This window comes from Bubalus bubalis, chromosome 9 (assembly GCF_019923935.1).
Source record: "Bubalus bubalis isolate 160015118507 breed Murrah chromosome 9, NDDB_SH_1, whole genome shotgun sequence".
Classification (NCBI taxonomy): domain Eukaryota; kingdom Metazoa; phylum Chordata; class Mammalia; order Artiodactyla; family Bovidae; genus Bubalus; species Bubalus bubalis.
In genome coordinates this window covers 49,106,289-49,133,981 of record NC_059165.1, presented here as the reverse complement: position 1 = coordinate 49,133,981, position 27,693 = coordinate 49,106,289, and the positions used below count along the sequence as shown (strand labels likewise).

The window sequence follows — 27,693 nt, the reverse complement described above, 5'->3', positions numbered from 1 at the left end:
AATTCCAACTTAGTATTTATATACTAAGATATTCCTTTGTAAAGAGCAGGGCAAGATATTTAGCTCTTTGTGTCTTGGTTTCTTCAATCATAAAATGAGAACATTGAAAGTTCCTTTTTATTGTGAAGAATAAATAGTATGTACAAAAAGTGCTTGGAACAAAGCACGCATAAATGTTATCATGCAAATATTAACTGAAGATAAAATCTTTTGCAGAAACACTTCAAGAGGGTGCGTGTGGGAGGGCATCTTAGCATTACGGTATTTTAACTTCCGACTAGGTATTTTTCATGATGGTCATCACGATTATCTGAGTAATTTGATATAAAATTCAAGGGCCCCCACTATCAAGGATTTGGATTTAGCTGGTCTGATTTGTGGCCAGAACATATGTATTAAGATTCCTTGGTGACTCTGCCATGATGCCAGGGAAAAAAAAACACACACACTTTTTTCCCCAAAGAACTCTTAAGAAACTGATGTGAAGCACATCTGGCCATTCGGGATTTCTGCAAGGAGTGTAATTCTTAATTAGGAAAGGAGTTTGTACCACATGTCACTTCTGTAGTCCTAATCAGTCATGAATTAAATAACAGTAGTTAGGAAAACAGAACATACTGTATGGGGATTTACAGTTACAAAGCATTTGCAAACGTAATAGCTCATTTGATCCTTCTTAACAAACCCAAGTGGAGAAGGAAATGGCAACCCACTCCAGTGTTCTTGCCTGGAGAATCCCAGGGACGGGGGAGCCTGGTGGGCTGCCATCTATGGGGTCGCACAGAGTTGGACACAACTGAAGCGACTTAGAAGCAGCAGCAGCAGCAACAAACACAAGAGGATGGCAGGACTGGTGTTATGCCCGTTCAGAGATGAGGAAAATCAGTTCAGACAAATTCTGTGACAGAACCCATATCTGGCCCTCCTAGTTCCTTCCTCCTAAGTTACCAGACCAGCACTTATCTGCCATTTGACTGCCAATGATTTACTTTTAATTGTTATATAATACTCTACATGCATGTATCTCAATTCAATCAACTATTTCTTTGTTAATGGTTAATCAGTTTGACATAAAAACTGTTTCCAGATTTTTACCATTAAAATGTTACAACACACATCTTTTAAAAATGTATCTTTATATATTACCAGTCTTTATATATTGCTTTTATTTCTATAGAATAGATTCCTGAGATAGTACTACCTGGTTAAAATGTGTATGTCATTTTGTCTTGATATTCCAAGTCACTCTCCAGAAAGACTCTAGCAACTCACTCTACCAACAATATGTACAAGTATGTTTACCCACATTCCCATGAGCACTCTGAACTAGTATTTAAAATTTTCCTATCAAGTCCCAGCATCTTTCCATGTATTTACCAGCCATTTGGAATTTCTATTCTGTGAACTACATATTCAAATCCTTTGCTCCACCTCATCTCCCCATCCCACCCATTCCAGGGATATTCAAGTTTTATTTATCATGCAGTAGCAAATATTCTTTCTTACTCGACTGTCTTAGGACTTTGTTGTCAATTTTGTTTTTTATAACTCATATTTTTCTGCTAAGGTCAGAGCTGGCTATTTTCCTTACTAGCTTCTGGGCTTCCTGCCTTATTCAGGAAAGGCTCTCTCACCCTAAAGTCAAGACAATAATTTACTAATTATTCTTTTTGATAAATGATTTTCATACACAAAATTCCCTTCTACTGACAAGTCCTAGTGAGTTAACATGAATTTAATTATTTTCATCCCATGCAACAAAGCACTATCAGAACATAGTTCAATAATAGTGTTACGCGATATTCTTCCATCTGCTATACTTTTTTTTTTTTTTTTTAAAGAGATCATTCCCAAACTTAGGTACTTTATCATTTGGAATGAATGACTCTCCAACCAACAACATACCACATTGCCAGAGACCATACTATTACATGTCCCTGATATAAACACCTTGGATTCTGTGTCTGTAGACTTGCCTTAAACTTCCTGTTATGTATTTCAAAACCAAAACAAGAACAGAATAGCAAGATTACTCTGATGTAGCTTCTCTCTTCTTTTTTAAGCCAAGAGTAAGCACATTTCATAGTGGGGGAAAAACAAAACAGTAACCTGAAACATCAATCCCAAATACTCACACAGCAACCATCTGGATTTTGAATTTGATAGATGTTGGATTAAATTCTGGCTTGCTCAGATTATGTTCACATTTCTAAAAAGAAAAAATATACATAATATGTATCAGAGGAAAACAAGAATAAAATCTGCTGATCTACACAGCTGCTAAATTCAAAAGCACAGCATTTAATACAGTTTGATTTTGCTGCAAGATCACATATATTTTAAAACAGTGTATATTAACTGATAACCAAAATATAGGAAAGATGATGTTTTGGACTTTTGGAAATAAGCAACCACACTATCAAATATTATAACCTTTAGTGCTTCAAATTGAAATAAAAACTTACAAATACTTAAAAAAATTTTTTATTTTTAAATTTATTTTTGGCTATGCTGGGTATTCACTGCCATGCACAGGCTTTCTCTATTTGTGGTTAGAGGGCTTCTCATTGTGGTGAGTTCTCTTGTTGCAGAGTACAGGCTCTTGGAGAAGGCAATGGCACCCCACTCCAGTACTCTTGCCTGGAAAATCCAATGGACGCAGGAGCCTGGTAGGCTGCAAGTCCATGGGGTCGTTATGAGTCAGACACAACTGAGCGACTTCACTTTCACTTTCACTTTCATGCATTGGAGAAGGATACGGCACCTCACTCCAGTGTTCTTGCCTGGAGAATCCCAGGGGCAGGGGAGCCTGGTGGGCTGCCGTCTATGGGGTCACACAGAGTCAGACAAGACTGAATCGACTTAGCAGCAGCAGCACAGGCTCTAGGTTCGCAGGCCTCAGTAGTTGCAGCTCGAGGGCTTAGTTGCTCCACAGCATGCAGGATCTTCCCGGATCAGAGAGTGAACCTGTGTCCCCTGCGTTGGCAGGTGGACTCAAAACCACTGAACCACCAGTGAAGTCCCTAACACACACTTCTAATTAAGTGTGAACAATGTGAATTTTGCTGAGTTTTCCTCTTTCCCGTTTTCTTTTCTTTTTGGCTGTGGCTTGCAGTGGCATGTGGGATCTTCCCCAGTCAGGGATTGAACCCATACCCCCTGCAGTGAAAGCATGGTGTCCTAACCACTGGACTGTTAGGGAAGTCCCTTCTTTGTTTTATGTTATTTTTATTAGTCCTTTTTAATTTCCTCTCTACTAGTCTAAAAGATACCCATTCTTGGTTTAAGTGAACTTAAACACCACACTGACTTGTAGGAGGTAGGTGTAGGTACTGTAAATATTGTCTGTATTTCACAGATGATAAAAATTGGGAAAGGTAAATAATCTGAGCAAATGTCACAGAGCCAGTAAGACTTGGAGCTGGGATTTAAATCCAAGTGCTGTGATTCCAGATCTCATGCTTTAGAATAAACAATTACTTGCTTACTATCTTGAATTGGCTCCACCTATATCCAGTTAAAAAATTTTTTAACTCTAGAAAAAAAAGAACAGTGTAAAGATACCAGTTACTGATCCTACTGTTCCTCTCCTCAGAGCCAACTAGTTTCTCATGTATAGCTGATGAGCATAAAAAGTATACACATACATCATCTTTCTTTTTCACAGTAACACAAAAGAGAACATTTTATATTCTTCTGCCTTTTCCACCAAATCTATCTCGCAAATTATATACCAACACACACAGAGGTATCTCTGTGTCCTATTTAATAATTCTGTAACTTATTTAACCAGACCCAAATTGATAAATGCTTCCACAATTTTGCTACTACAAATAACACAGCAGTGAGTAATCTTGTATGCAAATCACTTCCCACATGCATATATATAATCTGTAGGATAATTTCCTAAAAGTGCATTTGTTATTTTGATGGATATTGCCAAATTGCTAACTTCTGCCAATCTGATGATTATGAAATGGTTTCTCATTGCAGCTTTAATGTACACTTCCCGATTACTGTACATGTTTGAGTATCTCTCCTCTTTACTGGGAACTGGGATTCCGTCTGCCATAACTGGCACATTAGTATCTACTTGTCAATTTTACAATGGGGTATTATCTTTTCCTTACTGATTTGTTATACTTCTTCATATATTCTGGATACTAATTCTCTGTCAATTACATACTTTACAAATTACTCTTCTCAGTCTGTGATCTATCTTTTCATTTCTTTATGGGTTTTCCTTGTAATGGGGGTACAAATTTTAATGTGTCAAATATGTAATTTTATCCTTTATGGTTTATTTTACTTATGGACTACTTACTCCCTTAACCAGAAGCCATAAAGCCATATTTCCTTCTAGAAATATTGCTCTTCATATTTACTCTTTAAAGTTTTCAAGGTTCCTAAAATTGACTTCTGTGTATCATGTAAGTTAGAGGCCCCATTTTTTTTTTTCACAGAATCATTTGAGATGATTTCACAAGCTATTCTTTCCCCAGTGACTTGAAAGGCCATTACTTGGTAAAATCAAGTTTCCTGACATGCATAAGTCTATTTCTGCTTTCTCTATTCTGTTTCAACAGTCTATAAATCTAACATAAACATTTTTTATATGTGTGTGTGTGTATATATGTATATATTCCCTCTTTTCTTACATAAAAAGTTATGTGCCTGCTATACACCCTGTTTTTTTGCATTTATAAATACATCCCATGTTATGACATTATTTCTTATAGATCTACAGTACTCATTGGGTAGATGTATCCTAATCTCGGTCGGAAAAGGCAATGGCACCCCACTCCAGTACTCTTGCCTGGAAAATCCCATGGGCGGAGGAGCCTGGTAGGCTGCAGTCCATGGGGTCGCTAAGAGTCAGGCATGACTGAGTGACTTCACCTTCACTTTTCACTTTCATGCATTGGAGAAGGAAATGGCAACCCACTCCAGTATTCTTGCCTGGAGAATCCCAGGGACAGGGGAGCCTGGTGGGCTGCCGTCTATGGGGTCGCACAGAGTCGGACATGACTGAAGTGACTTAGCAGCAGTAGCAGCATCCTAATCTCGACATATTTTGGCTTGTATTTGTAGAGGTGTATCTCCAGGGAGGTTGATAGGTCAATATAATATTGATTTTTTGCCTGCTGGATCCGTCTATTTCTGAGAGACAGGTGTTGAAGTCTCCAACTATGATGGTGGATTCATCTATTTCTCCTTATAGCTCTATCAGATTTTGCCTCACATGGTTTGACACGCGATTGTTGGGCAAATGTACATTAAGAATGGTTATATCTTCTTGGAGAACCGACCTCTTTATCATTATGTAATATCCTTCTTTATCCCTGGTAACTGTCCTTACTTTGGAGTCTGCTTTGTCTGAAATGAATATGGCTACTCTTGCTTTCTTTTGATTAGTATTAGCATGGTATATTTTCTTCTTTCCTCTGATCCCTTCCTTCCTCTCTCTCTCCCTTCTTTCCTTCTTTCTATGCTTTGTTTGAATCAGGAATTAAAGTCTATATACTGTATTTGTTTGGTTGACAGGCCTGTCTCTTCTAATCTAATGCTGTGTTATTTGATAATAGCAGCTATTAGTCACATGTCATTATTTAAATGAATTTCATCTTAGAAAGACTCAGGACCCACAGCTGCACTACCATATTTCAAGTGCTCAGTAGGCTACATATGACTTGTGGCTAACATGCTGGACTGTAGAGATAAGGAACATTTCCATCACTACAGAAAGTTCTGTTGGATGGTACTGATCTAAAATGTTTCCTTTCCCTTTTTTGGGTATTTTTTCTTTTACAGTATTTTTTCTATTAACTGAAGAGACTGATGTTTCATAGATTCCCAGAGCCTAGATTTGCTTATTTTTCTTTCTTGCTTTTCTTTTAAATTGACTTTTAAAAATCAGTCCTTTTTGTTTCCTCCCTACTCTCCTAAAAGCTTTATATTCTTTCAGTATTCTTTTAGGGGTTAGCAGTATGAACTTAACCTTCAGATACCCCAGCTTCCACTTTTATAAAATAAGGCTAACAACAGTACTTACCTCACTGAGTTAGGGGCTTTAAGCTTATCTTGAAAGCTTTAAAACAGTGCCTGCACAATGGAACATTCTCTATAAACATTTTCTAGTTACTACTTTCCAGAGGTTTTGATACTGACCAGATCCCAACTGCATTTATTTTTGCTTTTCTCTTACAAAATGACAACTCTACAGAGAGGAATACTTACTCGGCAGCGCAGGGACCGTTTGATCAGAAGATGCTTATGACGAGGATAGAGCTGTGAAGCACAGACTGGCTGGAAGTCAGGCTGTAAGAGGCGCTGCTGAAGGGTGGTCACTAGCATGAAAGGCAGAAACCACGCTTAGTTTAAGTGACTCGCTCAAAATCAGATGTATATGTGATAACTACACAAAATAACACTGCCTTTGTGACTAGCACTCTTCAAAAAAAAATATGGAAATTTGACAGACATTTCTTCAAATGATTACCTCTATCTTATTTTCTGCATGATTCATTTTAGTACGAACAACTATACCACTAAAAATCTCAAATCAAAAATAAAAATCACAAGGCATAGAAGTAACAAAAACAGAATTAGATGTAAAATAGAAACGAAGTAGAATCATGTATAAAATTACCCTCTGTTAAATTTACTGGTCTCGTATAATAGTCTTCAGGTAGAGGTTCCACTTCATCTACAGCCTGAGCTGGCTCAATCTTTATCTCCTTCTGGTCCTCTCCTTCTTTAAGGCTAAAAGATAAAAGCAGTCATTTCTCAAGGGTCCACCTAAAAGTCCATGATACCACTAACTGAAGTACTCCTCTATTGTAGAATATTCTTTCTGGCTAGGTTTTTCCTAAATATGAGCATCTTCTTCCCCACTGGCAACTGTTACTTTAAAACCACATTCCTTCAACATTCATTTTGATACCAGCTTTTTCCTTCAAAGCCATTTAATGTCCAAACTTACGAAAGTCCAGCAAGGGTACTGATGGTTGTACCAGCTCGTGGTCGCTGAAGCCTGGTTCCAAGACCGTATTTGTCCTAAACAGAGTTAAGAAATTTCTCTTAGAAATTCTCTTTGTATATGTGTTATGTATCAAATAAAGAATTTGGGGAGGGACAGCATGAGAAGCTCAGGGAATAAGCAAAAAAGAAAAAAAGCTAATTTAATAAATGCTTCTTTTAAAGAGAGTAAGTGTAGCCCCACATCATCTTATTCTTAAAATGACAACAAAAGCACCAAACATGGAGACTGAAACTACATTAATACAGTGAAAAAGAGCAAAATGTGATTTTTAATCTAAAAATACCTAAGCAATAGCTTAGACCAGAAAACTATGTGAACTATCTAAGACACACGATGAATGTCTTCTTGGAACACCAGTGATCATCTGCTAACTTTAGGGTCAGCAAGAATCATAAAAGAACTTACCACTACATGAATAGTATGTTGCTGTAGGCACCAAAATAGCAGCAGGTTGCAACAGAGACAAAAAAATGCAGGATAAGATACAAGCAAACTCATACAGCAGGCAGGTCATAGGGGAAAGTTGGAAGAGTAACACATTTAATTCCAATTCCTCCCTAAATACACTACTACACATGCTGATTATACCACTGGATTGTTCAAAAAAATTCACGGAGACGTCATAAAAATCTCTGGCAAATGTGGATGCTTTGCAAATTGTAATGTTTTATTAAATTCTAAGACATTTTTATATGACTCTTACCAATTCTTAGGGTTTTAATGGCTTAACTAATTCTCAGGCAGAAGCAGTACAAGAATTTATTTAACCATTACAAGTCTCATTCCCTTCAGTGTAAAATGGGAATATACCACCTACTACACAGGACTGTTGTGAGGATTAAGCACAGTAATATGGATAAAGAACTCAGCACTGAGTTTGATACATCACTGCCATTCAAGAAACATTATTTATTAAATGCCAACCTGCTTGGCTCCAAGCAAACACACAAAAAGTAAATTATTCTGGGAGCAAATAAAACTTGGGGGGACAACGGCAAAAACTTCAAACCCTAATTTCTCATTTCTAACTGGTAGTTTACAAACTAGTAGAGAATAACTTTGATCAATAATTTCTATCAAAATTACACCTGTATATATTACTACTTATTTAACCATAAAAAAGCTCAGTATAAAAGTCAGTATTTTTCACATTGGAGAAATACTGGAAGGTGCCAAAAAATTATGATAACTGAAGTCCAGAAATCACTACTACCAGGATGCCAGAGGTGGGTGGACTACATGTGTAACATGAATAAAATCTACCATTTGTTCATATTCTTTTGACTTTCTGTAATATTCAAAAGCTGTAAATGTGGGTGCCTACAAAACTAATAGTAACCTCTTTAGGAAATAAGAAGATGATAGAGGGGAGTGATGGAGAAAGAAACACAAATGTACTTAAAACTCAAAGAACTCAAACAGACCTAATGATATGGCAAAAGCATACCCGTTGGACATAGACACCTATCACCTAAGGGACCTTTTTTTGCTAGCTATTATTCAGGAATCTAGGGACAATGGCCACTTTCTGAAATGTTCACCACTCTTATGCCATACTGGTCTTGATCAGTGAATTGGAAACTCCTCTTTATACCAAGTTCTCACCGAAAAAGCCAAAGGCATATAGTTTCTACGCCGTGCCAGTTTCTTGCGATCTCGCTCAACCTTCTCCTTCTGAGCAAGCTGCTGGTAATATTCAATCAGTTTGTTCATCTGTAAGAAATCAAAGTATTTGAAACAGCTAACAAGAAGCTTAGGAAATACATCAACTACACTGACTAGAGATATAATGAATAGAAAAGACACATTAAAGTGGGCAAGTGTCTCTTCCCAGAAGAGAATCTGTCTTCCTTACATGATCTATTTTCAGAATTGAAATGGAACTTTCAAGTTCAACAACAGAAGAAGTGAGCAATGAAAAGGCTTGAAAATTCCATGTTCTCTTTTCACTGCTCTTTTACTTCACTGCTTACTTCCCCTCATAACCAATCCTATTTTCCTGGCATGGCCACGGGACCATCTATTTCCAAGTGTGACATTTCATACTCTATTTTCTCCTCGACTCCAACATATATTTTCATTTCAAAAATATAGTTTAATCATAAAAGACATACAACTGTGAAAAGTTCAAGCAATATAGAAATTTAAAGAATAGAAAATAAAATTTCTCTTTTATGTCTTATGCCCATGTTCATTCTTCTCCTCACCACAGGTATCCACTACTACAGGTTAGAAATCTTTCTTACACACAGGCACAGGTATGATATATTCTGCATACATTAAAAATGCATGCATAGACATAGAATTTTTATATGTGCAAAATAAATATAGGTCTTTATATTTTTCATATAAGGGAAAAAAAACTTGCTCTTTTAAAACTTTTTTACTTTATGTGTGAATTTTCCACTCAGTACATATATTAATAGATTCACCTCATTCTTTTTAAAGTTTGCATCTTATTAAATGGTACAGGTGTCCTAAAGGTATTTAACCATTTCCTCTGAGAGCACTTAAATGGTCTCCTGATACCCACTCTTGTTCTATCAAGTCAACAGTAATTATTTTTTAGAAACACTTATCTGATCCTGTCAGCTCTTCTGCTTTAAAGGCTTCTCAAATGCCTTAACTTGGTCCACATGGTTCTGCACAGTTGGGCTCCAAATCCTTTTCTCTATTCACCTACCGCAACGCTCCACTATGGCACACTTGCCCACTGATCTACAACTTGTTCCTTCCACTTACAAGCTCTTTGCCTTGGGTGTTCCTCCACCCTAAATTCTTTCCCTTCTCTGCCTGTTGTCCTCAGATCCTAGTGCAATCCTCAGATGTAGACTTATCTAATTCAAATTCCCTACAATAAATGCTCACACGCACAGCTTCTCTCTCCTTCACATTACTTTGAGTTTTTCCTTTATCTGGGGATTAACTGATTTTGTTTTCCCATCAGTCTTAAACTCTGAGAGAGGAAAGGTCATATATTCCTATTGCTCAGCATGGTCCCTGGCACACAGAATGGAGCATATGCTTGGTAACTGAATATACATATTTTCGTGCATAAGTACAAGTATTTCTGTATGTCAGAGTCCAGGAAGTAGATACTGCTGAGAGACCAAGAAAACTGTACTAGTTCACACTGACAATAGTATATGAAAAGGTCCAACTGGATACACTCCCATCCAGGATATTTTCAGTATTTCTAATTTTAGCGGAGGTCATAAGTGAATAATTATTCATTATTATTTAATTTCCAGTTTGACTGTACAACTTCATTTCAATCACATTTCACCATCTTTCTAATACTCTGCTTCCGAGGCAACAAAATCAGTCCTAATTTACACAGCAGAGATCAATTCACTGTGAACTATTAAAGGATGTCTAAATCATGATTGCTACTGATTCCAAGAGCATCTTCTAAATTAGTGGTGTTTCCAAGACTTAAGATGTTTATATGCTGATATGTTTACATGTTGATGATATGATATTTCTGAGAACAAATGGACCTTTAACTTAGTTCATGGGTATATGGAAAACAGAAACATATTATTTCCTTTTTCCAATTCACAAGCGTACAGAAATAAAATTACTCTTAGGTTTCTCTATTAACTTAAGTCAGGTTGGAAAAAAACTGTCATTATGATGTAATGTCTTACACGAGAAGCACTTTCTAAGTGTAAAAGACACCAAAACACACACCATGGATTTATAAGCCTAAGCCATATTCACTGATAAAATGGTCTTTTTCCTCATCTTTCCTGTCATCCTCTCTCTGATGACCCTTTACTCACCCGTTGCGTGTGAGGATTTTCAGGTTCCTGCCAACCACCACTAGCTGAAAAATAAAGGAATATTAAACAAGGCTTACATAATCTGATTTTATTTTCACAAAAACAGGTCATCTGCAGGCCACAGACTTAAACTTAAAAACATAAAATCACAGAATTTTCAAGAAAGAGTCCTAGAAATTACATAGGCCAGAGTGCTTAGAATTAAATTCTTTCTTTAAATATAATGATGGTGATAATAATAACCACCACTAGGACCACCTCTACAACTAACACATTTATAATTTCTCTGCCAGGTATTTGAAATGTATCAAACTTCATTTTATTCTCATAATAACCCTCTGAGGTAGGAACTTTCATTATTAGTCTCATTTTACAAATGAGGAAATTGAAGCTCAGAGAGTTAAATAACTTGCCCAAAGTCAAGGAGATAGTAAGTAATAAAGCCACAATTCAAACTCAGGCAGTCTGACTCCAGAGAATTTGCCCTTCCCTATAATATTGTGCAATTTCTATGTTCTATGACCTTGGTTTAGAGAAGAGTTTCTTAACATAAGAAACAAAAGCACAAACAAATCATAAAGGAAAAAATTATTCCAGAAAGCTGAAAGTAAAACTGTAACGAATACTTTCAACAAATGGTACTGTAACAATTTACACAAATTTATAAAAAATTAACCTCAACCCTTAACCTCACAACATTTACAAAATTTGCCATGAAATGGTAATAAACTCACACTTAAAAGCTAAAACATAATATTCCTGGAAGAAAACAAAAGTGAAAATCTTAACAACCTTGGGTTAAGCTAAAGTTTCTTCACTAGGACACAAAAGGACAAATTATATATAAAAAAAATTGATAAACTGAACCTCATCAAAATTAAAAATTTGTGTTTTTCAAAAGACACTGTTGAGAAAATAAAAAGGCAAGCCACAGACTGGGAGGTAATATCTGTGAAACATATATTCAACAAAGGGCTTATATCCACAATACAGAACTCTCATAACTCAACAAAAAGATAAAAGCTCAGTTTAAAAACAGGCAAATAGGCAAAAGATTTGTACGAACACTTCACCAAAAAAAATACATAGATGGCAAATAAGCATATTAAGAAAATGCAACTTAAAACCACAATGAAGTATCACTATACTCACTAGAATGGCCAAAATGAAAAAGACCAACAATACTAATGGTTATTGAGGAAATGGAACTCTCCTCCTTTGCTGGTGAGGACCTGAAACTGTACAGCCTAACTGTACTTAGAGAAACAGTACTCTAACTGTACTTAGAGAAACAGTTTTCAGTCAAGGTAAACAAACACTTAACCCCATGACTCAGCAATTCAATTCCTAGGTAAATACTTGTGAAAAATGAAAATACATATTTACAGTAAAATTTGTAAGCAAATTTTCATAACCAGTTTTATTCATATGAGCCTCAAACTGGAAAAAATTTCAGTGTCTATATCAACTCCAGAATGAATAAACAAAATATGGTATACCCATACAATAGAATACAACTCAAAAAAAACCCAGCAAAAACATGAAAGAATCTCAGAAGCACTATACTAAGAGAAAGAAGCCAGACACAAAAGATTAAAACACTCCAACTATGTAAACTTCTAAAAAAGGCACAATTACAGTGAAAGAAAGCAAATTAGCTGTAGTCAAGGGCCAGGAGGTGTGGGGAGGGAACTGACTGGGGCATGAGAAAACTTTTTTGGGGTGACAGAAATATTCTATATCACCACTGTGGAGGTGGCTATGTGGCTATACATATTTGTTCAAAATCAAAGCATTCTACACTTAAAATTGCTGAGTTTCATTATATGTAAATTATATCTCAATAAAGCTAAGCCAAAAAAGGGAAAAAAAGTAGGAGGTGCCATTTCACAACCATGAGTTTGGAAAAACTTGAAAGAAGTCAACAGTACCAAGAGCTGCCAAGGATGTGGAGCAGTGAATAGTTCACTCATATATTTGTGGGAGCAAAAATTGGTAAACACGTTTTGGAGAGCTAATGATGTACACATCTTACAACCAGCAATTTTACTTTAAATTATGCAGAGAAATCCTTGCTCCTGTGACAGGAAACACATGTAAGAATGATTCTAACAGCACTGTTGTTAGAGGCAAAAAATTGAAAGCAACCTAAACGTCCATTCGGAAGAGACTGAAGAAGTAAACTGTGGTTAAGCCAGGCATGAGTCACTGACCATCACTACTACACACCACAAACAAGCTGGATAGAGAGAAGTTGTAGCAGGATACATAAAACAAGGTTCTATTGGTTTCAAGTTGAGAAACACACTTGCTAATGGCTACATAGGTTATGTGGAGAACTGCAAAAATATGCAAAGAACCGATGAAAACCTGAATTCAAGACTGATGACCCTCTCTCTATAGGAAACAGAAGGCAGATGGAATGGGAGGAAGGCTATACTGGGCTGACACTGTTTTAGTTCTGTTTAATTTCTTAAGTTGAGTGGTAAGTTGATGAATGTGTATTATTTTTATAAAAATAATTTTTTTCCCAAATAAAAACGACTCCTGTTGAAGGTGATACTGTAACTCCTTGCAGGAGATGGCAGCCGTAACAACCTTTAGTACAATATTTATATTTTAAAAGCTGTTTTACTTAAAGCAAACATGAAAAATAATTATGTGAAAAAAGTGTTTCAGTAATTAGAAAAATCTTAAGTTTTACCTAATTGCATTTTTAGAACTGCTGATTGATTCTAAACACAAATTTGAGAGCCATTATGATCTCATTATAAGTTTTTGCACATTACTGACACAAAGGCTTACTTATAAATAAACAAATAGTTGTAACTAAAGTGGTTTCAGGGCTTCTCAGATACCAATGACATCATGGAAGAAATGAAATTATTTGTACTTCTTAAGAGCTCCGAGTATTCAATTATCACTGTCAAGATACCCTTACAGAAGCTAGATTTCTAGAAATAAGCACAGGCTTTAAATTCTAAAAAATAAATTATCCAATCCTAATGGTTTATAGTTCAAAAAGTATCAAAAAAAGACTTACAGAGTAACAAACTGAGAAATCTATTTGGATTTCTAGGTTTTGTTTAAGCTGATAAAAACAAACAAAATACAAACATGGAAAAAATACACTTGAATTCACTGAACTAAGTGCCACTTTGAGGTTGTTTTTTACGTTTAACTTAAATTCATAAACAAATTTAAACAATTTACTTGCTACACTGACATTAAGACACAAATATTTACTGACAATCTAAAAAGATGGTACAGAAACTTTCCAATATAAATATCATATTTCAGGAAATACCTACCCACCAACAAACACTTTAAGAAACTTGTTTGTTAAATTTTTGAAGAATGTTTTATCAATATAATGTATGAAATTAGGAAAACAACCAAGAGCTCAGGCATTCCACACCAAAGCGCAAACTCAAGAAAATCAAGAATTAAGTTTTAAGAACAGAGTTGAATCTGAAAGAACTTCACCCATTTTTACTACCAAATTATATAAGAAACTATAGGAAATTTTTACCTAATGTCCATCTTTATTTGAGTTACATCAAATAACATAGTAACTTTTTAATTGGCTTCCTCATATATTAGTAAGCTCATTATTTTTCAAACTTTAAACATTTTGTATTGGGGTACAGCCGATTAACAATGCTGTGGCAGTTTCAGGTGAACAGCAAAGGGACTCAGCCATACATACACATGTATCCATTCTCCTCCAAACCTCCCTCTCATCCAGGCTAGCACATAACACTGAGTTCCATGTGCTATACAACAGGTCCTTGTTGGTAAGCTGACATTTTTAATGAAAACCTAAAAATGGTAATTTTTAATAAGTCTAAAAAAAAATTTTTAGAAAATTAATGAAATTTCAGAAAGAAAAAAGACAATGGAGAGTTAGCAGTGCTACTGTTTATATAAAAAACAAACAGCAACTCAAGATTCTGAACTGACTGTAATAAAGAGTGTGTCTCTGTTATTAACCATGGAGTACAGAAAATGAAAAAATAAAGGAAGTTTTCTAGTAAAGATTAAGTGCAACCTCTGCTTTGAAACACAAAAATGATGGAGAGGTAATTAACATTTTAGACTGTCTTTAGGTCCAAACACACATAACTTTTCTGTATCACTTATGATATACATAGATGTCTCTTTAAGCATGTGTTTGAATGTTCCAGGACATGGAATTTTTGGGTAAAAGAATAAAAGCAATTTAAAAGTTTAATAAATGTCAAACTGCTATCTAAGGTGGTAGCAGACAAACGATTTTCCTATATTTCTGTCATACTACCAGATTTTAAAAATTTTGCCAAATCAATGGATTAAGTTTTAATATGCATTTTCCTGATTACTAGTAAAACTGAAACATATCCTTTTGCATATTTATTGACTTAAAAAAAATCATCTCACCAAGTTGTGTGCAAAAAAATAAATTCCAATGATTTGTGCACATTCTGGTTATTGAACATTTTTATTTCCATTTCTGAGGGCTGCTGTTCATATTGACAATTTTTTTTTCTCTTGGGTAGCTTCCCTATTGATTTATAAGGGGTTCCTTATTTTTGGTTATTTATCTGTAGCCTGTTAAATATGATATAAGATTGGTCACTTTAATCTTTTAAGTTTGTTCATGGTGTATTTCACCATCAGCAGCAATTATTTTTTATGAAGAACATTAATCTTTTGATTGTAAAAAAAAATGTCAGATATATAAATGCTATTTTACCAACCTTAAGAATACCCAGTTTCCAATGAAATATCATGGTCATAAATATGAGAATTTGGGAACATAGAAGATTTAGTGGCAAAATACTCTGAATTTATCACCTACCTCCCAACAAGTAACAGAATTCATGATTTGTGTGCAATTACAACTCTGCTGATTTCACAAAATCTCATGCTAAAGTCCACCTCACTCACCCACAGATTTATCTGCCATGCCCACATCTCTAGATGTCCAGCGACAAAATCCACAGGCCAAATAGTAGGCTTTCTTCATGGTGGTCTTGGCTGGGTCATCTGGAAGCTGTGTAGAGATGCTTGTTGCCCGAGTGGAGAGGGTGTGCATACAGCCAGGACAGTCAAAGCAGTTGGCACATCTAGAATACAACAAACAACCACTGATTCATTCAACAAATATTTACCAAGCATCTACTACGTCAAGACATTGTTCTATATGTCAGGAATTCAAGACAGAAATATAAGGGTGGCTCCCAAACAAAAAGAAATCAAAAAGTACTCTGAAGAGACTTTTATAAACTGTTTTAAAATTTCAAAAACATTACATGCTAATTATTTTTTAAAACGTGCCATCATCACCAAAGTTCCTGATAACTACAACATGACGCAAGCCTATTTCACAGAGGGAATCACTGTTAACAGTCTGGAGTTAACTTTTAGACTCTTCTTATGCTTGCACAGACCACAAAGATTCTGTGGACAAAGAAACGTCACAGCTTATGACTTTAGAGAGGACAGACCAATTGAACAATGGAAAACTGAGAGGCAACAATTCAATAAGCTGTGAAATTGGGTTTGGAAAATAACTACTTGTTTGCTGTGCCAGAGAGCTGAAACAGATACCAAATAATGCTACCAAGGTGAAATGGTTCAGAAGGGTGGCATTTTCAGGGCTTTCTGCTCTCTTCAGGCATTACTTTTCCTAGTGAACCAGTCAACATTCCCCTACAGCAGCCCCCATGCCTTTTTGTTTTTCTAGTAGAAAGTTTTCTACTTTTCTACCATCTGAGATGATCAAGACTGTACCTTCAGTCATAGACGTGCTCTAAAGTTCCATAACTCCAATTTTCTGTGATATTTTGCTACTGGACAATATTCTCAAGTAAGAATAATAATAGTACCTACCTTAAAGGGATACTTTGAGGATTAAATGATAAAATAAAGGTATGGATGGCATACAAAGCTGGTTTATATGGACCTGTTTCTCCAGGACAGGAAGGACAAATAGTGGTTTATATCCATGGAGGTACAAGGTGTGACTGGTTGCAAAGGACTTCCACACCATGCTAAAAACCAAAATGGCACCAGTAACAATGAGCATATCTACTACTCAGATCTTGATTTTTAATACCAATCTCTAGTAAAAGGAACAAGGGCTCCTTGGAGAAATGGCTCTGGGACAGAAAATATAGGTAAGCCTGGAGTAAGTAGGAAAGTTCTCAAACAACTGAATAACGCTTCACTCCCCCTCAATGCCATAAAATGATGGGGGTACGCCAAAGGGAGACAGAAATCTACTAAAAGAGGGTTATAATGGCCAAAGCTGGAACAACCTGAGTTTAAAAAAAAATAGTAGTATTGGAGTATAACCTGAAGTATACAAAAATATTCACAAGTCCACACTGCTCTAAGTAAATGATTAAATAAATAAAAAAGAAAAAAGAGAAAAATCTTCCATGTAAAAGAATTCCAAATAATTCATGGAGATAGCTCTTATGGAAGGGAAGCATAGCTCGCTACTAGTTAAGTGTGGGCTGTATTAGTACATTTCCTTCCCGAGTATGATATGGAAAAGGAAAAGGGGATTAAAAAAAAGGGTAACTTTACATCAGAATAATCTGACAAACAATAGCTCAAGCCAAGTAATCAAGGTTAAAATCTACAGTGAAAAGTCATATTGGTGGTATATACCCCTGATATGATGTGGTGAGAGATACACTTTACCTACGTGATCCTCTTCCCCATAACACATTCTCTCAGATGATGACAAAAGCATCAGACAACTTCCAATCAAGGGACATTCTACAAAATATCTTACCAGTACTCCTCAAAACCAAGGAAAGTCTAACAAAACTTCACAGCAAGAGGGGCCTAAAGAGATATGACTATTAAATACAATGTAGGTATCCTGAATAGGATCCTAGAACACAAAAATGAGATTAGGAGAAAAACTGAGGAAATCTAAATTTAATAATAATGCTACCAATAATATTCATTAATTGAGACAAATAATACCATACTAATATATGACATTTACAATAGGGGAGACAGGGTAAGGATTAAAGGGAATTCTCTATATCATCTTCACAATAATCTTAAGTCCAAAACTGTTATAAAATACAATTTATTTTTTTTTTAAATGCAAGAGTCACCTTTGGCAAAAAAATGATGCTAAAAAAAGAAAAACAGCTAATTTCATGTGTTTTCTTACCAGCTATTAAAATATAGCTGTGGAAAATAGGAAAAATGGATCCCAGTCTTACCTGTTCTTTTTTAATTTGGCTTCAGCCGATGGCATATTTTCTAAACAACTGGGACAATAATGGGAGTCCACCTAGAATCAAACAAGAAATCAAAAAATCATCTTGGCTTGTGTATATACTTATAACAAACAGTGAAATTTAAAATAAATTATTCTGCAGCAGAAGGTGAGAGACCATCGTTGTGGCAAAGAACTCGGACTGTTTCCAGCATAGGGTTTATTCTTATAAAAATCGCCTGTTTTTTTCTTAACCTCTGAATTTCCTGAAATCCTTTTATTTTTCTTTTCTGAATTTTCCTATTCCCTTTCACCAGGGTTTTATGTATTAGACATGTTAAACTATGTTTATGTTAAAGAAGACTCTATGATAATCTAAATAGATTAACACATAATCCAATTTATGAAGCTGTGATCAAATATCCTTTTATCTAATCTAGCTTTACAGGACTGCAATAACTGGACTACACTTTAATAGTTAAGAGAGATTTTAAAAGTTCTCTAGTTACTGATATATTTATTACATGTTCACTGAAGAAAAGTATAAACTAACAGTTACAAAGTCAGCTATAGCCAACCAACTAGAGATTTTTAAATGGCAAATTAAACTACTAAGTTAACAAGATAGTCTTATTGTATTTAGCTCGAAAACACAGTATAAAAATTAAATTCACTGATAAAGTTGCTGCTCAAATAGTCACCAGGAACACAAATACAGTACTGTTAACTTATATTTGCACTTACTTATCATAAAAGGCAAAATGTAATTCATTTCTTTTTGTTCCTTTCTGAATTATGGTCCTCCCTTCAAGCGCAGCTCCAATTCCAGGCTCCCCATTAGAACTTTCTGGACTGCTTCAGCCCTCATTGGCATCATCCTTCCCCAAACCCTAATGGCTTCGGTTTCACAGGTGCACACCAGTCCATAAAAGATACAGTCACAGACTGATGTCCTAGCTGATGGTGTCCTTACAGATTATGAAAACTAGCTCCCTACTGATCACCAAATGAGAATCTAATCAGTAAATTCTGGAGGTGAAGCTGGGACAGGGAGGCATCATAGAGACAAAGGACCTGCCAAAGGGATAAGCATACAAAGTGCTAATAGAGAAAAACAAATGCTGTATATAATACAGCATTGATTTTTCTTTTTCCCTTGTGTTACTTAACTGCTTTTTCTGACTATTCTGAATAGTATGAAAAATATTCTCAATAAAATTGTAATTAATAATGTGTAAAATGGCTTATAGTATAGGACATATTCTCATAAGCATTTTTAACAGTCCAGGGATCCTGACTGAAGTCCATTGAATCAGGCTGCTTGGTTTCAAATCCTGGTCCTTCCTTCCTTCCTCAAATTTCTGGCTGTGTGACATAATGCAAACATTATGTGTGTTTCTTTAACTGTGAAGTACAAGAGTCATCAGTCACTTCTGTCCTGTCCGACCCTTTGCGACCCCTAGGCTGTAACCCACCAGGCTCCTCTGTCCATGGGATTCTCCAGGTAAGAATACGTAAGTCGGTTGTCATGCCATCCGCTAGAGGATCTTCCCCATCCGGGTATCGAACTAGCGTCTCCTGCACTGCAGGCGGATTCTTTACAGACTGAGCCACCATGAAACCCCTTAAAACGGTAAAGTGGTTTTTTTAAAAAAAGGTATTTATTCTGTTGGTTTGTAGAATGATTAAAGGAGATTATATAAAGCACATGGCATACAGAAAGTACTGAATAAGCAGAAACTATGTATTATTAATACTAATCAGCTTTTCCTTCAGGAGCCTGCAAGTAACTCAAGAGCAGGATTTATGTCTTAACCCGTCTTTTAATCCCCAAAGCTTACTGAATGAACACGTGCCAAGTGCTGCACACGTTTTGGGGCTTTGTTATTCGTTGATGATTTCCCCCTCAGGGTGGGGTCTTCTACATTCCGGGCAATCCCACCTCCAACGCCCACTTGTATCAGTGAAGGACAGAAATGTACCCCCAGGAGAAGCGCCATAAATATAATACTTTGAGCTTCTTAAACAACAGATCCGATTCTAAACGCTTTTCTCTTAGCTCACTCCATCCCAACCCTCTTCTCTGCTGCAGGCCTTGGGCTGGGCCAGGAAACAGAACAAGGCAGTCAGAAGGCGGGGTTTCTGCCCAAGGAGGGACAGGCAGAACTTCCAGGATAGGAGGCGCTTGGATGAGAACGACCGCGGACTTTCCCACTACCTCAATCAATCCTGGGAAGACCGTATCTCGCCCCTCAAGGGGCCTTAACTAAGCACCCCCACCATCTTTACCCCCCAAAACCTGCCCAATTACCAAACCCCCTAGCAGATAGCCAGGGTCCCCAAAGTCTAGTTTGTCCAATCAGAAGACGCGCTAGAACAGAAAGGCCGCTCAGCCCCACCCAAGGCCGCTCCTCCTTTCCAAGTGACAAATTATAAGCAAATTAAATCACAGACAAAACAGAGTGACGGAAGACAAAGCCAATCAGCATGCTAGGAAAATGACTACCCGCCTCCAACTGGCAGAACTTCCCCGCTGGTCGCGGTGACTAGGGGGAACGCCTCCCCCATCCCCCAACACACACACTCTTCACGGGACGACTGCATTACCTCGTGAGACACACATTCCAGCGACCGCAGATCGCTACAATAGCGGCAGAAGTAAAGCTGAGACAGCGGGGCCCGAACCTTCTTTTCTCCCTGGACTAGATACAGAACCCGCTCCGATTGCAGCAAGGACGCCATCTTGTGGGGGAGGAGTCAACGACGCTCCCGTCGCATCACGTGACCCGAGGGCCGGCGTTTTCCTAGCTTCCTTCCTTACGTATTTCAACGTAGACTTTGACGTAAGCTTTCCGAGCAAGTGGGGCTTTGCGCAGGACGAAAGTCAAAATGCGCATGCTCAGCTGGGATACCAGCTTTCTCCCCCAAGTTGGGGCCTGTCCTCCCAACTTCGACTCCCCAAGCTCGTCCCCCTCCGGCATTTTTGTGAGTGTCAACCGCCCGGACGGAACTCAGACCATTGTTTTGCTAGATGTGGAATCGCAGATCAAATCCAGACAGACTCAGTACTGTTCTTTCCTTCATTTCTAACAGGAAGGTTGCTCTTTTATTTAAAACTGCCTCTCCCGCTCTCACTTTCCAAACAAATCTCCAGAAGTTATATGGAGGGTTTCTGAGACAGAGTTTCTTGGAAACTAGAAACTTAAGAGTGCACACCAGCACTTCCCCTCCGACAATCTTACTATTGACCTATAGGAAACTTTCACAGATACTATCTCTTTTGTAGTTTCTTAGCTCAAGCTCTTGCACGCAGAAGGTATATCTCATTTCCTGGTTTTCCATATTTAGCATTAGAACCAAGTCTATATTGTGGATGTTAATGAAGCAATGAAATCAATGAATAGTGTTGCTAGGTGTCATTTACATTTTTCTAGTGCATGCATTAAGGCTTAGACATGTAAAATGACCACTTACAGCTAGGCTGGCAGAGACTGGAGCCCATGTTACCTGCTTCAGTTTACTGCTTTTCTCTTTATACTAGAATTGAAAGTGAAAGTCGCTCAGTAGTGTCCAGCTCTTGGCAACCCCATGGACTATACCCATGAAATTCTCCAGGCCAGAATACTGGAATGGGTAGCCTTTTCCTTCTCCAGGGGATCTTCCCAATCCAGGGATTGAACCCAGATCTCCTGCATTGCAGGTGGATTCTTTACCAGCTAAGCCACAAGGGAAGCCCAGTGTTGTATTACTACCTGTCTGATAGAGTTGGTGACTGAGAAGAAATAGAACTGAACAGTAATAATAGTCAACGTTTATTGAGCACTTACTGAATGCAGGACACTGTGTCAAAACTACGTAGTCTCATTTAATTTTCACCAGAACTCCAGAAGACAGGTGCTATCATTATTTTTATCTCACAATGCAGGACAGTGAGATCCCAGTGCTCTTCTCTTCTCCCTGGAAAGCTTGGCCATAACTGGGGCAGACTGAGATTCCTCTGCTTTGTGACTAGTAGTCACCAGTAGCAGAATCCCTAATGCATAGGGTAGTTACCAGCCTGGGCCCTGAGAAGCAGCAAGGCCCAGGCACTGGCATGGGAGGCAGGCACTGGGAACAGAAGGGGAAAGTGAGTCACAGGAGGATACCTGGCTTAATTTCTGAGGCTCACAGGGCCAGCCTGCGTCAGTGGTGCTGGCAAGTTTTTACCAAAACAGACAACAGCCACAGGTTGGAGTTTGCTGATGCATGCTATTGCTTCCTGGGGTAGTAGACCAGGTAACTGAGAATTATCATATACTAGAAAGATCCTAGTTCAATCCTTGTAACTTTCAAATAGAGAAAATGAAGTCCTGAGAGTCAAAGGAACATGCCCCAGGTTTTCTCACTCCTGGCAGAGTAGTATTTTGTGTTCTGATTCCACAAATGCAGTTCCTCGCATACTATGTCAATTCATTCATATTTACAGTTGAGTAGGAAACCAGTTGCTCTTTTAAAAAGAAAGCAAATGCTTTCTTCTCTTTTTAGAAAAAAGTGGAACATTAATGGATAGCCTACTCATTTTTGCCCTGGAAGTTTGCTGGGATTGCATCATTCCCATTTGGGACACATGAGTTTCACATCTCTAGAATGCTCTCTGCTTGGCTTCAACAGGAATTTCCCAAGCATATCTCAAGCCTAACCAAGGCTTGTCCCCTTCCCCTCACTTCCTCTGCTTGGTGGACTAACCATTTCAGTTCAGTTCAGTCACTCAGTCATGTCTGACTCTTTGTGACCCCATGGACTGCAGCATTCCAGGCTTCCCTGTCCATCACCAACTCCCAGATCTTGCTCTAACTCATTTCCATTGAGTTGGTGATGCCATCCAACCATCTCATCCTCTGTCATCCCTTTCCCCTCCTGCCTTCAGTCTGTCCCAGCATCAGGGTCGTTTCCAAGGAGTCAGTTCTTTGCATCAGATGGCCAAAGTATTGGAGTTTCAGTTTCAGCATCAGTCTTTCCAGTGAATATTCAGGACTGATTTCCTTTAGGATTGACTGGTTTGATCTCTTTGCAATCCAAGTGACTCTCAAGAGTCTTCTCCAGCACCACACAAAAGCATCAATTCTTCAGCGCTAAACTTTCTTTATAGTCCAACTCTCACATCCATACGTGACTGCTGGGAAAACCATAACTTTGACTATTTGGACCTTTGTCAGTAAAGTAATATTCCTGCTTTTTAATATGATGTCTAGGTTTGTCATAACTTTTCTTCCAAGGAGCCAGTGTCTTTTAATTCCATGGCTGCAGTCACCATCTGCAGTGATTTTGGAGCCCGAGAAAATAAAGTCTGTCACTATTTCCATTGTTTCCCCGTCTATTTACCACGAAGTGGTGGAACCAGATGCCATGATCTTAGTTTTTTGAATGCTGAGTTTTAAGCCAGCTTTTTCACTCTCCTCTTTTACACTCATCAAGAGGCTTTTTAGGGCATCTTCACTTTCTGCCATAAGGGTGGTGTCATCTGCATATCTGAGGTTATTGATATTTCTCCTGGCAATCTTGATTCCAGCTTGTGCTTCATCCAGCCCAGCATTTCGCATGATGTACTCTGCATAGAAGTTAAATAAGCAGGGTGACAATATACAGCCTTAATGTACCCCTTTCCCCATTTGGAACCAGTCCATTGTTCTATGTCTGGTTCTAACTGTTGCTTCTTGACCTGCATACAGATTTCTCAGGAGGCAGGTAAGGTGGTCTGGTATTCCTGTCTCTCAGAAATAGGTGTTTTTCTGGAATTCTCTCGCTTTTTCTATGATCCAATGGATGTTGGCAATTTGATCTCTGGTTCTTCTGCCTTTTCTAAATCTAGCTTGAACATCTGGAATTTCTCGGTTCACATACTGTTGAAGCCTAGCTTACAGAATGTTGAGCATTTCTTTGCTAGTGTGTGAGATGAGTGCAATTGTGCAGTAGTTTGAACATTCTTTGGCATTGCCTCTCTTTGGGATTGGTATAAAAATTGACCTTTTCCAGTCCTGCAGCCACTGCTGAGTTTTCCAAATTTCCGAATGCTACTTTGTGGCAGCAGGGAACACTTCCTCTGTGCTCTGGTGAGGATGCAGGGAGCTGAGATGGCATCCTCTTTTGGCTAAAGTTTGCAGAGGTGACTTCAGGTTAAACACTGCAGCCATTGCCTAGTTGCTGCTGGTGCTGAAGGCAGACTGCAGGCCCCTCAGGTGCTGGCTCATAAGAGATACTTCATGGCCATGCACTCTCTGTGCCACTGATCCCTTACTCCTGCTTGTTTGTCCACTCACCCCTGAGAACTTGCAACTGACACAAGAAGTTCATAGCTCTCAGTGAGAGTGAGATAAGGGCAAAGTCATGGAACTACAGAGCCAAAAGTGACATTCAGTTCAGTTCAGTTGCTCAGTTGTGTCCCACTCTTTGCGACCCCGTGAGTCGCAGCACGCCAGGCCTCCCTGTCCATCACCAACTCCTGGAGTTCACTCAAACTCACGTCCATCGAGTCAGTGATGCCATCCAGCCATCTCATCCTCTGTCATCCCCTTCTCCTCCTGCCCCCAATTCCTCCCAGCATCAGAGTCTTTTCTAATGAGTCAGCTCTTCACATGAGGTGACCAAAGTACTGGAGTTTCAGCTTTAGCATCATTTCCTTCCAAAGAACACCCAGGACTGATCTCCTTTAGAATGGACTGGTTGGATCTCCTTGCAAGTCCAAGGGACTCTCAAGAGTCTTCTCCAACACCACAGTTCAAAAGCATCAATTCTTCGGCACTCAGCTTTCTTCACAGTCCAACTCTCACATCCATACATGACTACTGGAAAAACCATAGCCTTGACTAGACGAACCTTTGTTGGCAAAGTAATGTCTCTGCTTATGATTATGCTATCTAGGTTGGTCATAACTTTCCTTCCAAGGAGTAAGCGTCTTTTAATTTCATGGCTGCAATCACCATCTGCCTGGATTTTGGAGCCCCCAAAAATAAAGTCTGACACTGTTTCCACTCTTTCCCCATCTATTTCCCATGAATTGATGGGACCAGATGCCATGATCTTAGTTTTCTGAACGTGGTCCACTGGAGAAGGGAATGGCAAACCACTTCAGTATTCTTGCCTTGAGAACCCCATGAACAGTATGAAAAGGCAAAATGATAGGATACTGAAAGAGGAACTCCCCAGGTCGGTAGGTGCCCAATATGCTACTGGAGATCAGTGGAGAAATAACTCCAGAAAGAATAAAGGGATGGAGCCAAAGCAAAAACAATACCCAGTTGTGGATGTGACTGGTGATAGAAGCAAGGTCCAATGCTGTAAAGAGCAATATTGCATAGGAACCTGGAATGTTAGGTCCATGAATCAAGGCAAATTGGAAGTCGTCAAACAGGAGATGGCAAGAGTGAACGTCGACGTTCTAGGAATCAGCAAACTAAAACGGACTGGAATGGGTGAATTTAACTCAGATGACCATTATATCTACTACTGTGGGCAGGAATCGCTTAGAAGAAATGGAGTGGCCATCATGGTCAACAAAAGGGTCCGAAATGCAGTACTTGGACGCAATCTCAAAAACGACAGAATGATCTGTGTTCGTTTCCAAGGCAAACCATTCACTATCACAGTAATCCAAGTCTATGCCCCAACCAGTAATGCTGAAGAAGCTGAAGTTCAACGGTTCTATGAAGACCTACAAGACCTTTTGGAACTAACACCCAAAAAAGATGTCCTTTTCATTATAGGGGACTGGAATGCAAAAGTAGGAAGTCAAGAAACACCTGGAGTAACAGGCAAATTTGGCCTTGGAATATGGAATGAAGCAGGGCAAAGGCTAATAGAATTTTGCCAAGAGAACGCACTGGTCATAGCAAACACCCTCTTCCAACAACACAAGAGAAAACTCTACACATGGACATCACCAGATGGTCAACACCAAAATCAGATTGATTATATTCTTTGGAGCCAAAGATGGAGAAGCTCTATACAGTCAACAAAAACAAGACCAGGAGCTGACTGTGGCTCAGATCATGAACTCCTTATTGCCAAATTCAGACTTAAAATTGAAGAAAGTAGGGGAAACCACTAGACCATTCAGATATGACCTAAATCAAATCCCTTATGATTTTACAGTGGAAGTGAGAAATAGATTTAAGGGACTAGATCTGATAGATAGAGTGCCTGATGAACTATGGATGGAGCTTTGTGACATTGTACAGGAGACAGGGATCAAGACCATCCCCATGGAAAAGAAATGCAAAAAAGCAAAATGGCTGTCTGGGGAAGCCTTACAAATAGCTGTGAAAAGAAGTGAAGCGAAAAGCAAAGGAGAAAAGGAAAGTGACCTTAGAGATTAATTAATCCTCTCCCCCTATTTTCAAGATGGAGAGCTGAAGCCCAGAGAAGGGAAGAGATCCACCCCAGATTCCCAAAGGGCGTTAGAGGTGAAGCTAGGGCTCAAATGCAGATCCCTGTTCCAACTTTATACCCTTTGCACGTTTAGCTGGACTTCCATGTCTCTACAGTTCACCTTCCAACCCTAAAGCTTGCTTCTAGGAGACTGCCAGTGTATTGCTTGAATTGAATAAAAGAGAATTGAAAATTAGATTCCAGCCTAACTCAGTAATACAATCTTCAACTATCTGAAACCTCTAAATTTAAAAAAAAAAAAAAATTTTTTTTTTTTTTGGTCTTTAAGTAACTTCTTTAAGAAGGTAAAGGAAGAAAGAGGAGAAGGAGGCTGGTCACAATTTTAAATAGGGTGGTCAGGGTTGGGCTCGTGAGAAGGTAAGATGGGAGCGAAGATTTGAAGGAGGTGGGGAGTGGACCAGGTGGCCATCTGGGGAAAGAGGTTTCCGGCCAGAGTCTGAGCAAAGTTTTAAGGCCTAACTGAGGAACAGCAGGGAGGCAGTGGGGCTGAGAAGGAGTGAGCAAGGGGGAGAGGTATAGGCATGCAGCTCGTGTAGGACCTTGAAGGCATTTTAATGACGTTGGATTTTGCTTTGAAAGATGTAGGGGGCCATTACAGAATTTCAAACAGAGCAGTGATGTGATCTAAAGTACATTTAACAAGTGTCACTCTGGATGCTGTTTTGGGAATGGACTTCAGAGGAACAAGGATAGAAGCGGGGGTTCAGTCTGGAGATGACTGCAGTGACCCAAGCAACAGGCAACAGTGTTATGGACCAGGGATTCTGACTATATTTTGAAGTAAAGCTCACAGGATTTCCTGATGCCAAACTCTGGAAAGACGTGTATAGAGACTGGCATATGAAGGGTAATTTGGAGTCTCATCAGAGATGTCCTTGTTGGGCTGGGGAAAATCCATTTCATGATTTGGCCAAACTCAGCTGCTGGGTGATTATTTCCTCAGCAATTATCAAGACTCTCTGTTTCTTGTGCCGGAGATCAAAACAAAAAAGCATCACGGAAAGGATTAGACAGTTTTATGTTTAAAGGAAGCAGATAAAGCTAGTTTGTTTGGTCTCTAGTTAACTGTGTTCCAAGTCACAAAACATGATGATTGCCACACAGGAAAGCATATTTCACAAGAGGCCCAGAGAAGGAGCCAGCCCATTACCAAACTCATGAATCAGATCTTTAGAGCTCCAGCTCAGGCTGAGAATGGGAAGCTGGTGTGGGAG

At 38.4% G+C, this 27,693-nt stretch overlaps 1 protein-coding gene across 2 annotated transcripts in view; it reads right to left on the bottom strand.

Annotated features, from left to right (window-relative positions):
* The window catches only part of DCTN4 (dynactin subunit 4), a 32,826-nt gene extending 11,982 nt beyond the window's left edge, over positions 1 to 20,844 (bottom strand). The window contains exons 1-10 of one of the 2 annotated variants that reach the window (XM_006042017.3): positions 20,663 to 20,844; positions 18,060 to 18,130; positions 15,757 to 15,935; positions 10,828 to 10,871; positions 8,648 to 8,755; positions 7,448 to 7,468; positions 6,983 to 7,056; positions 6,650 to 6,762; positions 6,238 to 6,347; positions 2,136 to 2,209 (exon numbers count right to left, since the gene is read on the bottom strand). In XM_006042017.3, the coding sequence (XP_006042079.1) occupies positions 2,136 to 2,209; positions 6,238 to 6,347; positions 6,650 to 6,762; positions 6,983 to 7,056; positions 7,448 to 7,468; positions 8,648 to 8,755; positions 10,828 to 10,871; positions 15,757 to 15,935; positions 18,060 to 18,130; positions 20,663 to 20,797 (929 nt within the window). In that variant the 5' untranslated portion in view covers positions 20,798 to 20,844. The remainder of the gene's footprint in view (positions 1 to 2,135; positions 2,210 to 6,237; positions 6,348 to 6,649; positions 6,763 to 6,982; positions 7,057 to 7,447; positions 7,469 to 8,647; positions 8,756 to 10,827; positions 10,872 to 15,756; positions 15,936 to 18,059; positions 18,131 to 20,662) is intronic. The other variant, XM_006042018.4, reaches the window with a different exon arrangement.
* Between the last annotated feature and the right edge of the window lie 6,849 nt (positions 20,845 to 27,693).